Here is a 16,535-nt window from a genome sequence, read left to right as displayed (position 1 = left end):
TATATTTATTATTACCAAGATGCCACACGGATTTGTAGAGAATGAGAAAAAATATCTTCAATTCATTGAGTTGTATAAAAAAGCGTATTCAACGCTTAAAAAACAAAAGCAATATCAGCACGCACAGGAGGTTGTGGAATGTAGTAAAAAATGATCAATCCTTGTATGAAAAAAAAGTAAACGAGTTAAAAGTGAAAGCAACAAAATCGAACGGATCAATTATGTCAATCTGGGGAAATGCCTTTTCACCACCTAGCAAAAAAAAAAAAAATATTCATCCAATGCTGTCTTCATCAAATGAAAGGCCAAGTTCTCTAAATGCAACTATGATAGAGCCTGCAAGCATTGAACTTAGAAAGCTAATTTCTGTAATATTTTGAAACATTTTATATACATTGAGTTCAACCAAATTATAAATCAAACTATAGCGTACGACTATAGAGCAGTCACATAAACTTATTTATCATTAGCCCACTAGACCTATTTTCTATATCCAAAATAAATCGATATAATTGATATAATCGTTGATAATAATATCAACTGCCAAGAATTTATAATCATTTTTCAGTATTTTTTAATTTAGATTTAACATCCAACAACAAGAAAAGAGAAAATCCGGCACAAATTAGGAGTCGAACGAAAATCTAAGATCTTGAATTGCAACGTTCATCCTTGATAATTGTACGCGACTCTGGTTTGTCTACCGTATCAAAGAAACAAATAAACACTGTGAAAGAAAGCATAAGAAAGGAGAATACAAAATTGGACAGGTAAGATAATTTAATTGTATATAATTTCTTTATTAAACATTTCGTTTTATAATGTCTAACTATCAGGTTTCTAGTAAATATCAAGAGATATATTAAACAGCGCTTAATTGTGCGTATAGAAAAGCGTCTTGGCCAAAAAAACATTTTTCAGACAGAAATTTTCATAATCTTTTTGTCAATAATAATTTCTAGTTTGAAATGAGAATTTGCGTACTTTTTCTTTTGCAACATCAGCCAAAGTTCGCAAAACCTTAAGTATAGAAGTTTTTATAATGAAATCAAAGATTTTCAGAAATTTTGTTTTCAGATTGATTCGTGAATCAGCTCGTCAAAGAAAAAGAAGACAAAAAAGGTCAAACTCATGGATCACGACTTTGTCGTTGGCCCACAGCACAAATTGATCCCATAAGTGTATGGCATATGCGAAGGTAACAAAACTGGAAATGTATCTTACAGTGGGGACACTTTCATACGCATAATAAGTGGGAAACACAATACATCAAATGCTTTTACACATGCTTTTGATGTTAGAGATCTTTTTAAAACCAAAACTGCTGTTGATCTCTTCCGCTTGCTTGATTTAGATGTCCTTCTTCATGGTGTAAATGCAGCTGGGCTTTCAGCCTTTGACCCCGTCAAAAAAAGAATGGCACCTCTTTCTCATGATTTGGCTGGAATAATTCTTCCTCATGATTATTTTGGCAACCACCTTGATTCTTCAGGAAAAACAATCGACCAAAAATTGGAGCTAGAGAACTTTTAAAAAGCGGCTACCGTTTTAGCCCAAGTTTGGGAGAAAACAGTAATTGATGGGTATCCTGTTCATTGCCAGGCTGTACCAGTTGGAAAAGCATATGAACCACCTACTCCCGATCCTGTTTGAGTAGAAAAACATTGTCAGCAATCGCGATATAGCCTTCAAATCGTACAATGCCAAGACAAGTCATGCTGCACACCATTTCAAACAAACTGGATGAAAAACCTTCCCCAACGTTTCATTCCATTTCCAGCCATTTACGAATACTGCAAGAATAGTTATAAAGCAATAGAGCCGTCTACATATTTTAAAAACGTATCAAACCAATCAACATTTGCACCACTGACACACCGCCTTTTGCTACATGATATACCTACAGAAGGATTAGAATACAAAATAATATCATTTGATCTGTATTGACCATCGATGAAAGAAAAGCTATCAAACGGAGTTTGCGTTAACTGCAATAAATACTGGCCAAATGAGGCTGCAATGAAACGGCATAAAAAACTACATAAAAAACAAACAAAAAACAATTGAATTGGAGAGTAAGGAGAGTGTAAGTGAAAGTGAATATATTAATAAAAGTGAAGATGTCAGTGAGGAGGTTGTTGATAAAAGTGTGGAAGCTGAGTTCATGCCTGTATTTGATAATATGTTTGACTTATTTAAGTCACTATTTGTGGAAATATAAAATGTAACATACTCGCAAGAATCCTTTTTTATAATATCATTCTTTATTTTTATTATTAACTTGTCGAAATAACTAGATATTTTTTGGTTTTTAATGTTTTCATAGCAGCCGTGGCGCAGTGGTTAGAGCATTGGACTCGTAACCCAAGGGTTGCGGGTTCGATCCACGCTCGAAGCAAATAAACGTTACCGGTGAAGTTGGAAACTGAGAGCTAACTTAACAAATGATATTCTTCTTGTGGCGGTGCTACAAGAAGAATATCATTTGTTAAGAGCACCTAAATAACTAAAAAAAAAAAGTTATGCATTCAGGAAGGGGGGGGCATTATTTTGGAATAAATAATGCGTACGTACACAAGGGGGGGGGGGGGGGGTCGTCGAAAGCGTACCAGTGCGTACAAGGGGGGGGTTCAAAATCAGTACTTTTACTGCTATAAGACCTATATATATATATATATCATATATATATATATATATATATATATATATATATATATATATATATATATATATATATATATATATGTATATATATATATATATATAAATATATATATAAATATATATATATATATGTATATATATATATATATATATATATATATATATATATATATATATATATATATATATATATATACATATATATAGATATATATACATACATATAGATATATATACATACATTGAGCTACCCCTAAAAAAATTATTTTTAGGGGTAGCTCAAGACTTTTAAACATCAGACAGGTCACTATAATTATCAAAACAAAAGTTCTTCAAAACTATATCATGATGGGCCTAAAAAGAAGCGAAAATATATAAAAAATATAATTTTGGAATAAATAATGCGTACGTACACAAGGGGGGGGGGGGGGTCGGGTCGTCGAAAGCGTACCAGTGCGTACAAGGGGGGTTCAAAATCAGTACTTTTACTGCAATAAGACCTATATATATATATATATATATATATATATATATATATATATATATATATATATATATATATATATTATATATATATATATATATATAAATATATATATAAATATATATATATATATATATATGTATATATATATATATATATATATATATATATATATATATATATATATATACACATATATATAGATATATATACATACATTGAGCTACCCCTAAAAAAATTATTTTTAGGGGTAGCTCAAGACTTTTAAACATCAGACAGGTCACTATAATTATCAAAACAAAAGTTCTTCAAAACTATATCATGTTGGGCCTAAAAAGAAGCGAAAATATATAAAAAATTTAAAAATAATCATCGTTTAATAAAAAATATTGAGAAAAAAAATTATAAAAATTTTTTTTTAAAAAAATGCATATTTTTAGTTTTTAGTTTTAAAATGTTATCTTCTAGGCAGTGAAATCTTAAATAATAATTTTTATAAAATGATTATTTTTGAAGTTTTTATACAACTTTGCTTCTTTTGAGATCCAACATGATATACTTTTGAAGAACCATTTTTTGATAGTTATAGGGACCCGTCTAATGTTTAAGGGTCTTGAGCTACCCTTAAAATATTTTTTTTTCAAAATTTTTTAAATTCTAGTATTACTTTGTTATATAAAACACATTTAGAGGGTGGGAACTGACATTTAAAAAAAAAAGTTGTCTTAAGGACCACCCTAATATATATATATATATATATATATATATATATATATATATATATATATATATATATATATATATATATATATATATAAATAAATGTCTGAGTCAATTTTAAATATAAATGCAATACATACATTTTTTTCTCTAAATTGGGGCAATCTTTTCGTTTATGACCCATTTTGCCGCAACAGTGACAAGAAAAATCGACTCTGCAAAAAAAAATAAAAAAAAATATAATGAAGAACAAAAAACATGCAATTTAACATTTTTTCGAAATGGGAGTAACTTTTAGAATACTAGCAAGATTACCATGAAGAAAAAATTATGAAAAAAAAAAAAAAAAATACTGTATCTGGCATTTATGGTTTATAGATTCACATCTGCTGCATGTCATACAATGAATTCGATCTAATAATAAAATTATCACAATATTATTCATTATATAAACATTAATAGAATAAAAAATATTGCGCTAATAATATCCTTATAGTTTACAATAATATAATATCCTTTTAGCTGTGAGTTAAATTTCAACTTTAAGTTTTAATTTAGCTGTTTGTAAATTGTTTGTTGGTATGTTTTAACTTTTGCAAATCTTTTAATAAATTCTTTGTTTTTGAAACTTTTTTTTTTTTTTTTGCTATTTCTTTTGCAGTATTTTTTTTTTAAATAAAATTAAAATGAAGAAAAACAACAGTTTATGAAACTTGAAGTTTCATTGATTGTAGGCAATTATTAGCCATAAAATATTATTAATTTCTTTTCTCACAATTTTTTGTATACAGTAGTATGCAAAAGTTTATAAAAACAAAAAAATTCAAGTTTTTTGATAGTAACTTTTTGCCCTTAATGTGAATATAGTTATTTATACTTATATAAATAGATAGCATAATTAACTCAAAAAAAAAGAAAAAAAAAAAGAAAAGGATAACTTGTAATATAATATAAGAAAGAAACTAAAATTTTATTGAAAATAAGGCTTATAAAAAGCACTTAAAAAATAAAAATTTTATTTACAAAAACTTATTTATTTAAATACAGATATTATATTTACATAATTATAAAATTAATTAAAGAAATTGAATAATACAAGTTGTAGAGAGGAGGATTTCTTACAATCAAATTTCTGAGTTATATAATGTGCTTAAACCAACAATTAGCATGAAAGTAAAGTGATATCTTAACTTGTATACTAATTGTTGATTTAAGCACATAGACTGTAAGACACTTGAAAAAAGCATGGTTCAAATAGGCCAAAGATAAATACAGAATATCAAAACAGAATTTTATCAAGACAATCAAAACAAGATCCTCGCAAAAGTGCAGTCAAAGTAAAAAGCATTAAACAAGAACTATAGTAATAGGTGCAGCATAGATACACAAATGAGTGCATGAAAATTTAGAGCCATTTTCAAAAACTGGAATAACACAAAATAATTTCAAAATATCATGAAATGTTCCATTTATGAATGAGGTATTAAATAGTTTGAAAGAATATTTAAAATTCATAATTAAAATAATTAAAATCATAATATTTGTGGGAATGCTCTTTAAATCAAATGATATTCTTGGATTCAATTTAGATATTAAGAGATGAAATTTCAGGAATATTTTTTAGAGATAATAGTAAACTATGTAAATTTAGATATTTAAGATACTTTTGATAGTTGACATAAGACGAATAAATATTGGATTTGAGATTATCAGCAACATTTGTAAAATAAGGTCTCAAATGTTTCAGAGATAAGAATTAGGTTAAGTATATATGTTTATATATGCATATGTTTCATTTTCTAATTAACAGTTGGGAGATGACTTATTAGAATTTTTGGTATTAATTAGATTACACAGGCCAACAAAAAAAAAAAATTTTCTGGTGCCGAGCAAACAATTTGTTTTTTGTATAGCATTTCTCATTTTGATTTCAACAAAAGTATGTCAACATGGGTCTCAAAAGAAGCGTATTTTCATAGCGATTTTAGAAAACATAAATATTTTTCCTTAAAACTTATTGACAAAAAAATGATGTGAAAAAATGCTAAAGACTCTTAAAAAAATTTCAACAGAATGTTATTCAGCAATAATACAAAAAATACTTATTTTTATTACAAATGAATAACATTTTTAAAATCTCTATGAAAATATGCTTCTTTTGAGACCCAGGTTGACTTTTGAATAATTTTTTTTTCGACAATATTAGGGACTTTACCCTAAATACTTAAGATTTGAACCTAAATATCTTTACAACTTGACGTGATGGTAAAAAAAGAGTTGCATATTTGAAATCAAAATGAGAAATGCTATACAAAAAACAAATTGTTTGCTCGGCACCAGGAAAAAAAAGTTTTTTTGTTGACCTGTGTTATTAATGCCTTACCAAAGCTTGCAAAGATTTTTTACATTTTTTGAGAATTTTTTTTAATGGATTTTTCTAATAAGTTTAATTAATGTAGCTATCATATATTTTATCTCTAAAAAAACTTTCATAACAAATTGTTTATATTCATAAGATCTTTAAATCTTATGAATATAAACAATTGTGAAAAAATTGCGCACTTGAATATAATTTATAAATCTTTTTATGATAATTGGGATGGTTTTATGTTTAAATCCTCAAAATGTTTTTGTAACAACGATATGTTTAGAAAAAAAAAAAGTTGAAAGCATTAATTTTAATAAAGTTAAGTGTAGAGAATTTGTTTATATCATAATATTTACAAACTAATGAAGAGATTTCTTCATTAGAATCTAAACTACAAAACACAATCATTAATTTGATTAGAAACTTTATTTAAATAAAAAGATTTGTAGACAGAGTAAATCATCAGTTATAAGAATTTTATCAGAAGAAAATAGTAATTCAAATTTGTTATCAGGTACATTAGTGAATGCAAAGACACTTTTAGTACATAATGTCGTAATGAGCAACAAAAATAGTAGTAAAATTGCCTCATTGAGCCTTTTTATGAGTCTAAAACAAACAAACATTACATTGAATTGGGTGGTAACTTTAAATATATTTTTTTTACATTAAAGACAGTTAAAAGCTATAGTAGAACTGCAATATCAGAGAGAATGTTAAAAATTAGTAAATAGCTATGTTAACAATAATAGTGACAATAAAATAATACTAATGAATAAGATTATTAGAAACAAATGTAATAACTACATCAAAACACTAACAGCTATGATAAGGAATATTATTAGTAATAGCATAAACAATAATGCAACAGCAAAACAATATAGTAAAGTATAACAACAAAATATTGATTTAAGTTAAAAAATTAAACTAAATGAGTATAAAAATAAATAAAAAAAATAAGAGAAATGAAAATTAATCTATAGCATATTTATATAAGCATTTGCTAACTTTTTTTGCTTATCTTAACCAATACAGCTTTTTTTAGAAGAAGAAGAAAATAAATGAAAAAATTGCTGCCCCATGCCAAACCCTCAGTCGTTGTAGTAGCACTCCGCTGCAAGTCAGGGTATTTGTCAGTCGATGCATGTACTGAAGCCCATCATGATATCAGACTGCTCACTTAAATCAGCAGTATAAGATACAAAACTGTCATTGCATCTGTTCTGTTTTTAATTTGTTCATTTTAATACTTACTAATAATTGCGTATTTCTATTGTTGCTCATGTAAACAAACAAACGCATAGTATGCATGTTGTAAATACGCGAGTTTTCTTTATAAACATATGATATTTATATTTTATATAAAACCACCAGCTTAGATTAAATACAATATTTTACAACAAGAGGTTTACTTAAAAGATTATATTAAGTTAATAATAAGAATAATGCATATTATTATATAATATATGTATATTAAGATAATAATAAAAATAATTTGTTTTGCAATGACTTCCCAATGCAGTGTATTTTTTCAAAAAACATGTTCAAAATGCAGAGTAAGACCAAATATTATGCTAATTTTTTTAACAAATAATTTTTACAAAATCTACTCTTACCTACCTAATTGTAGGGGAGGGTTGAATAGCTAGGGGGAGTAGACTCAATGATAAAAATTCATTGATTGGGTTGTTGTAATTGTGGGGATAGGTAGAGATACAATTTTTCAAAATTACTACCTCTACCCCACCCCAATTTAATGACCATTCCCCCCAATCTGCACTAACACAAGTTAGTGCAGATTGGGGGAATGGTCATTAAATTGGGGTGGGGTGGAGGTGGTAATTTTCTTGTTTGTACTTTTTAAGATTTAATTCTTATGCAATCATTATTTTTAAAAATTACTTTTAAATTTACATCTAGTTTTCACTGAATATAAAAATGTGTAGCAATGATAAGATGGTATTTTGAAAATACTGAAAACCAACCCATTACCTTTTTTTTCCTTTTCGAGCGATGCTAAAATTAGTACACAAGGTAAAAAGTAAAACACAAGGTTTTAATGGATTAAATTAAACAAAATTGTAATTAAAAACTTATTGTTCCAATAACTGTTTAATCTTTTTGCATTTGTTTTAAGAATCAACATGTTTTACATTCTAATACTTTAAAATAACTATTTTTTTAATGATTTTGCTTCCTCAAGGCCAAGGAGGTCTACAGTCAAGGACACTTCTTCTTTTTTTAATTTTAAATTGTGATTTTAACTCTCTCACAACTATTTAAAACTTTGAAACAAAACTTGTCAAACAAGATTTCTGCCTGGAGAAACAAGTTGAGTGCAGTACAATTAGGTGCGTGATGGGTTGAAATTCAAAATTTCATGCTTATAATGTGAGCCCTGTATCACCATAGCACTACCACATTGGTAGTGATTTATATTAGTCACATACATCAGTAATATTAATTCAAACATTTTAAACAACTGCATCTCTTTTACAACAGTGAATAAAAAATGAGTTTTGAAATAAATGAATAGAAAAACAGTTTAAAAAGAAACATATACTTGCTCAAACAATCAATGAATAATATTTTTCATATGCATTCTCCAAATAAAAAGTATTATGTTAAAACCAGACTGGTACAGGATAAAACAATATCTAGTTTGCAGCTCTCAAAAGTTGACACTAGATGAATGGACAGGATAGAATTGAAACTAGTTGAATAGGCAGGATAGATAACTTGTAAAAATTCATTTTTATTTGAGATTCTGAGATTCAAAATCTATGAATGCTTGCAATGCAAACTTATAAAAACTCCACTTTGGCTCACATGCTGTCATCATCTTTATAATTATTCTTTGGGTCATTTTACAAAATTTTATTTCAAAAAAAAGACAACTGATATACGTTTTACTATTAAAATATAAATTGCTTCATTAAAGAAACTTTCCTTTTGCAACTTCCATGAGATCCCTTGATATCGAAAAATCTTTCTTAAAAAAATGCAAATAAAATTGTATTTACTTTTAAAAAAGTACAATTTAAAGTATCATGCATAGAAAATTTATAAGTTGCTGCTGAATTATCAATTTTCATACTGGCAGTGATGTGTTTTTGTAACCTAGAAAATGATATATATATATATATATATATATATATATATATATATATATATATATATATATATATATATATATATATAATTATTATTAAAAAAAAAAAAAAAGATTGAATTATTAAAATTCAATTTATATCGAAAACTAAACTACAAAAAGTCATGTCTTAACTACTGTAAACGATCATCATCCATAAATAAGGTCATGCATTAGGAAGGAAGGTAGGAAGGGGGGGGGGGAATAGAGAGAGAGAGAGAGGAGGAGTAAGTGGTTTTGTGATGACTTATATGAAACTTGTTGACAAAAAGTTGTTAACAAGGGGAGGGGTTTAAAATGGTCAAAAACTGCATGATGTAATTGTAGACCCCTAATATGTCCCATTTTTCAAATACGTTGACACTGTTATAAAAAGATTTTTTTCGAATTGTTAACTTCAGTGTTTTTTAAAAATATTATTTAAAGGAAGATTTATTATTAATTTTTGTGATAAGTCTATATTAGTAAAATACTGTGTAAAATGAAAAAAATTTGATAAGTGATTTTCTACTTTTTTTATCTGCTCTTTTAAGAACAAGGAACAATATATTTTTGTTAGTTTTTATTTTATTGACTGCAGAGTGAACATATATTGACTGAAATAGGTAAAACATGCAAGGAGTGTACATACATCGACTGAAATAGGTAGAACATACGAGGAGTATACATATATAGTGAAGTAGGTACAACATACAAGTAGTGTACATACATCGACTGAAAAAGGTAGAACATACAAGGAGTGTACACACATCAATTAAAATAGGTAGAACATATGAGTGTACATACATATACTGAAATAAGTAGAACATGCATATAGTGCCATAACATCAACTCTGAAATAAAATTTTCTGGTCTTATAATTTTTTTTATGTCAACAAAATATGGTAAAACCTTTGTCCAGCCTTTATCAGTTGTATGTATATATATGCATATATATGTTTTTTACACACACACACACACACACACACACACACACACACACACACACACACACACACACACACACACACACACACACACACACACACACACACACACTTGCTTGGTAAAACTATACTTTACTATATTCTATCAACTTTAAAAAAACTTAAAAAAGAAGAGCTGAAAAGTTTTTAAATTTAAAAGTTTCTTTTCTTTAAATAAATTGTCTGTCCAAACCTAAATACTTACTATAGACTTATATATATAAATACTTACTATAGTATTTAGGTTTGGGCAGCACCAACTGACTATCTAGTACTAACTAGATAATCAGTCAATGTAAGCACACTCATCTCTAGAAAATCAATCGATATATATAACCCAATATATATAACACATTCAGTCAATGCGTGTAGACTCTACTTCATCGATCCCTATATAAATCAGTCAATAAAACAATAAAAAAATACAACAATTAAATTGAATAATAAAAACAGTGGGAAATGATAAAAAAATAAATTCCTAGTTTAAAAAAAAAAAAGATTCAAGTCAATAAAGTTGTGATGGAAATTTTGAAAAAACCATTGCATAATGTATATTGCAATAAAAAACAGACAAACTTCTTTTATTTATTTCTTCCATAGCTGTTATTAGGAAATAAGTTTTAAACATCCAAATTCATGGAACAAATGTCTTTTGCCATCCAACATGCTCTGTGATAAGCCCCAGGCTTTCTGAACTTAATTTCAGTCTTTAAAGATCCGCCAAGAAATTTAAGTGAAAGTTCCAGTAATTCTTTGTAATTGTTGCGAGGTTGATCTACTTTGAGTTTTTTTACTGCAAATTGTATGATTTCTTCTTTTTCTTTTTGTGGATAATTGTCTAATTTATCATAATTGTCTAATATATCGAATGAAGTTTAATCATTATTACTCCAGTTTTTTTAAAAATCTTTTAAATAAGTGAATGTTAGGACCTGATGAAGCTGACAATGCTGTGGATATCACTGCTTCTAACACAGTTTCAAGGATATGATGTCGACAAGGACACCATAACAAATCTTTTTCCATATTTTGTTCAAAGTAAAACACAAGCTCTGTTTTAACGACCAATGTTTGATGAAGTTGTGTCAAAGCACATACCTTTTACATTATCTGTCAGATTTCATTCAATGATCAACTGATGTACTGCATTTGCACTCTCCTTTCCCGTACTATGATCTAATTTTGACACTCCAAGCAATTGATCATCTCCACTGCCAGATATTACGACTGGCAACTAATCTACAACCTCATTTCCAGCAGTGTCTTCAGATAGTTTGCCACCTGAATGAACAAACAATGGTTTTCACTGAAATTCTTTCTTGATTTTTGTCTTGCCCTTTGTATCGATGAATAGCTCACATTGTAATTATCTAGATCTTCTCTCAGATTTGCAATTGTTGGAATCATTATTAAAGAGGCTGATCGGTCACAGATCTTAGCAATATCCAACGAGGAAAGTAGGTTTTCATCTATAATCTAAATATTTTTCTTGAAGTGCCCCTTTTTGATGTTGATTCCTGTTCGAGACTTATTTTTTCTTCTGTAGATGCAGGTGAATTACTGTAAGAGCTGATGCTGCTCGCAAGAATTACTTTTTTAGCTAATGAATAAGATTCATATGATCTTTTCATATACATTTTTTGCTGTTTCTTTCCACTTGGATTCAATGTTTTTCTTTATTCTTATCAACTCCCATCATTTTTTCTTTTCAACCTTCCATTTGTAACTTTAGAAAATCTCTATCTTTCTCAATAGTTAATAACTCATTTGCATTTGCATGCACTATATCACCAATTTTTCTTTCTATGTATTCTCTTTCTCTAAAGAGAACTTTGATTTTTTTCCTTTGCTCTTCTATAACAACTTCCATTCAATATACAGTTTATTTAACTTCTTCACAACATCACATTTCATAGAGGTTGGTATTTCTATTCTCCTACACACCTCTAATAAATCTTCCAATATTGTTGTTATTGGTAACTTATGCTCATCACACTGTCTCGGCTCTAACACCACTGACCCAGCTTGACTGAATCTTGTTTCCTGCCTGTCTTCTCTCTTTTATTAGCAAGGTCTTTGAATCTTTGATCAACACATTTCTTGAGTCAAATAACTTACTTTCTGACAATCAATATGGTTTTTGATCTTCTCGTTCTACAGCTGACTTGCTAACTGCTGTGACAGAATGATTCTATTGTGCATTAGATTGAGGCGACAAGACAAGGATTATTGCTATTGACATATCTAAAGCTTTTGATAAAATTTAGTATGCTGGTTTTCTTCATAAGTTTGCTTCATATGGTGTATCTGGGAAAAATTTTGAGATATAGAAATTAAATCATTTATTTCTAACCGCTTTATTAAAGTCATCTTTGAAGACCAATACTCTTCTTTACTTCCAGTAACTTCTGGGGTACCTCAATAATCTATCCTAGGTCCTATTTTGTTTCTTATCTACATTAATGATCTTCCTGACATTTTTACATCTTAAGTGGCTCTATGTATTGATGACTCAACTTTTTACTCTTTTTAAAGATCATAAAAGAGAAGACATTTTGTCAAGACTCTGTCTTGACAAAAAGTCTTCTCTTTTCGATCTCTTAAAACAGGCAGATGATCTTGAATCTGATCTCACTTTTGAAAGAGATTGGGGCTTGCAGTGGCTTGTGAATTTTAACTCAAAAAAAAACTCAATTTTTTACTGCAAACAACTTTTGCAACTCTTTCGACATACTAATAAATAGCAACCCTCTCACTGAGCCCTGTTGTTTACGTCTTTTTGGATAATCGTTCACTACTGACCTCTTATGGAAACCATATATACAATAGATTGCAAAGTTAGCAACCGCTAAGATTGTTTCTCTCGATTGTACCCGCCATTATGTTATTCCTGATTCCATTCTCTACCCCTACAAATCTCTTTCATCTTTTTATTGAACACTGTTGTCATATTTAAGCTGGTTGTTCTAATTATGCTCTTTCTCTTTTAGACAAGGTCCAAATATGTATTGTAAACATAGTTGGACCTGCTTTATTTTCCATGCATGATCCTCTCATTGTCATAAAGTTACATCTATTTCTCATTTTAAAATACTATTATGGTCACTGCTCAAAGCATCTTATCTTCTCTAGTTCCACCAACCAAAACTCATTCTAGTTTTTCAGTCATTCAGCTAAGTCACATTCTTTTACTATTTTTGTATCTTTTACTATCTCTGCATGCTCCAAAAACCTTTATTCATTAATTTTTTTTCTCGCACTTCAACCCTTTGGAACTTTCTCTCTCTTCTTCATGTTTTCCTGATTCATACAACCTACAACTTTTCAAGTCTTCTATCAACTCTGTTTTATAGTAACTCCCAACTTAATAGTAGTTGCTTGCAGCCTTGTTGAGATTGAATTAGAATTTTTATTAATATTGTCCTATTAAAAAAAAAAGGGTGTCAGTTTGATGAATAATTACTCAAAACCAAAGAAACAAATAGTTACTTCAATATTTTTTGAGAAAAGTTCATCCCCAAATCAAGATATCAAATTGCATGTTATAACTTAACTATATACATTATTTAATAATTACTTGTCTTGTCACTAACTATTACAGTTACTAGAGCATAGAACATGCTTCGTATTGTCTAGATTTATGATTAATATACATCAGTACATCACTGTCTATTACTTAAAATAAATATGGACTGGAATTTGTCTTTTTGTCTGCACACTGAAAACAGTTCCAGCAACACTTTTATTGCACGTTCCACACACTGGTAGCTTCTTGGTGTCTTCAGTATTAATGTTTAGTGTTACCAGTGTTTCTCCAATAACCAATAACCCATTCTTGTAGGGTTTCAGTACTTGTGACAAGTAAATATAGTCTACCTTGTTGTAAAATTGATCAGCAAACCAAAGTTTTGCCTTTGCCTAGTCATACAAAATAAATCTGCAGACTTTCTGTAATGTTTGCTTTGTTTTAGGTATAAGAAAGAAAGCTAGAATGGCAAAGACGACTCTTAAATTACAAACGTACAATTCACTGCTCACAACAGTATATATATATATATATATATATATATATATATATATATATATATATATTTATAAAATTATATATATATATATATATATATATATATATATATATATATATATATATATATAACTACATATATATATAACTACATATATATATAACTACATATATATATAATTACATATATATATATATAATTACATATATATATATATATATATATATATATATATATATATATATATATATATATATATATATATATATATATATATGGGCAATTCCATTTTTAACTTACATTACACACCCAACAACTTTATTGAATACTTACTTTTTTAAACTGTAAATTAAACTTTTAGTTATTTTGTGTGAAAACACAAGTCTAAAGAATAAAATAAGCTTAAAAGTATTGAGTCTGGCTAAAAGAGGACGAATTTACTAATGAAAATACCACTTAACTAATTAAGTTAATTGCTTAAACTTTTAGGTCAGATTTCTGCGAATCAGTAAAGCGGTTTGTATTAGAAACTTTCACAAGATGTTGAGAATTCTATACCAATTTAAAAAATATATAAAAATTTATCAGAGGTGACTGGCTAAAGAAAATAAACTAGTTTTTATGGTACTATATATTTAACTTACGTTACATCACTTATGTTACCGAGCGATTATTACTGTGGATTTTTTACATCTATTATTATGAGTAAGAGTTACGTAACAAAAGAATTGCAAAAGTATTGAACTCATTCATTAAAAATAATTAACAAAGAAACTGGTGGCACTCTTTCTGAGTGATTTTTCATAACAGTTTTTCGGCAAGACCAAGATCAACTTTAAAAAAATAATTTTAGTACTATAACTTTATTTATACTTATTTGAGTCATTTAAATCTTTGGTTTGTTAAAGCTTTTACTTACACTTCTTATTTTAATGCTTATTGCCTTATATTCATTAGTTTGAATTTTCAAAATTCAATGCAATGTATTTAAATCTAATAAAATATTTTTGACATAAAAACTGCTACCACAGTTTAGAAGGGAGAGGGGGTTCAGGTATATGTGATCATTTGGGACAGAAGGGAAAGGGTTAAGAATTGACAAATGTAGGGTGACGTGCTTTATGGATGAGCCCCCTTAATTGCATTTACAAACAATTTGTTTTACTAAAACAAAAATAAAAAAGGTTCTAACTGATTTTTTTAATGTCTAAATAAAAATATTTATATAATTCTTGATTTTATTTATTTATGTATATTTATATCCCAACCATAATAAGAATACATAAACAAATAAAAAATAATAATATAAATAATTTTAATAAACAATAAAAAAAAATTTTTTTTTTTCTAAATTCTCCTAATATAAAAAGTTTCAGAACCTTATCAAACCAACACGATGAAATAAGAATTACTTAATGACATAATTCATTTTATTTATGAGAAAGCGCCAGAACTTTAATAATTAGTAAATTTGTGTAATGTAAGTTTTAACTTACATTACACAAATTTAAAATAAAAATGTGCTTTAACTAAGCCTTGTTATTGAAAGCTTTAAATGTAAAAACATTTAATATTCTTTTGCATATATTATTAAAAAACTTAGGTTTTTTAACTAAATTTTAGAAAAAACAAAACTTTATTATTATAAAAAAACTTTCATTATTTTCTTGAAATATATATATTTTATAAAGTATAAAAACTGACCAACAACAATTTGAACATGTTAGCTCCATTTTCACGCTAAATTAATTTCGATTTTGCTAATAAACTTATGGTTAACATGATATTTTACAATGATCCTTTTTTTATCATGTGTCAATGAGGAAAACCGTAACTTTCAGAAGCATAAAAATGACTTAAATAAATTAATTTTAGTACTAAAGGTATATTTTAAATAAACTTTCAGTTTATTTAAAAAAGTTATTCAAAATGATTTAAAATAAGTTATTTAAAATAATTAAATATTTAAAAGCATATTTAAAATAAATCCCCAGTTTTTTTTTATCAAAGTCAGCCCCGGTCAAATATCATCTTATATTGTTTACTACTTGGTTGTTTGTTTCTAATGTCAATATAAAACATAGATTATAGACCTCTTTTCATCTGTTTTTACCTTGTTTGGAAAATATTGGAAAAAATATTGTTAGCATTTTGGTAA

At 27.5% G+C, this 16,535-nt stretch overlaps 1 protein-coding gene across 1 annotated transcript in view; it reads right to left on the bottom strand.

The window, feature by feature from the left end:
- The window catches only part of LOC100208157 (rRNA N6-adenosine-methyltransferase ZCCHC4), an 89,024-nt gene that overhangs the window by 14,421 nt on the left and 58,068 nt on the right, over window positions 1-16,535 (bottom strand). The window contains exons 11-12 of the mRNA XM_065792900.1: window positions 4,222-4,282; window positions 4,009-4,083 (exon numbers count right to left, since the gene is read on the bottom strand). Of these exons, the coding sequence (XP_065648972.1) occupies window positions 4,009-4,083; window positions 4,222-4,282 (136 nt within the window). The remainder of the gene's footprint in view (window positions 1-4,008; window positions 4,084-4,221; window positions 4,283-16,535) is intronic.

The sequence above is a fragment of the Hydra vulgaris genome, chromosome 03 (assembly GCF_038396675.1).
Source record: "Hydra vulgaris chromosome 03, alternate assembly HydraT2T_AEP".
Lineage (NCBI taxonomy): Eukaryota > Metazoa > Cnidaria > Hydrozoa > Anthoathecata > Hydridae > Hydra > Hydra vulgaris.
This window is presented reverse-complemented; position numbering and strand designations above follow the sequence as displayed.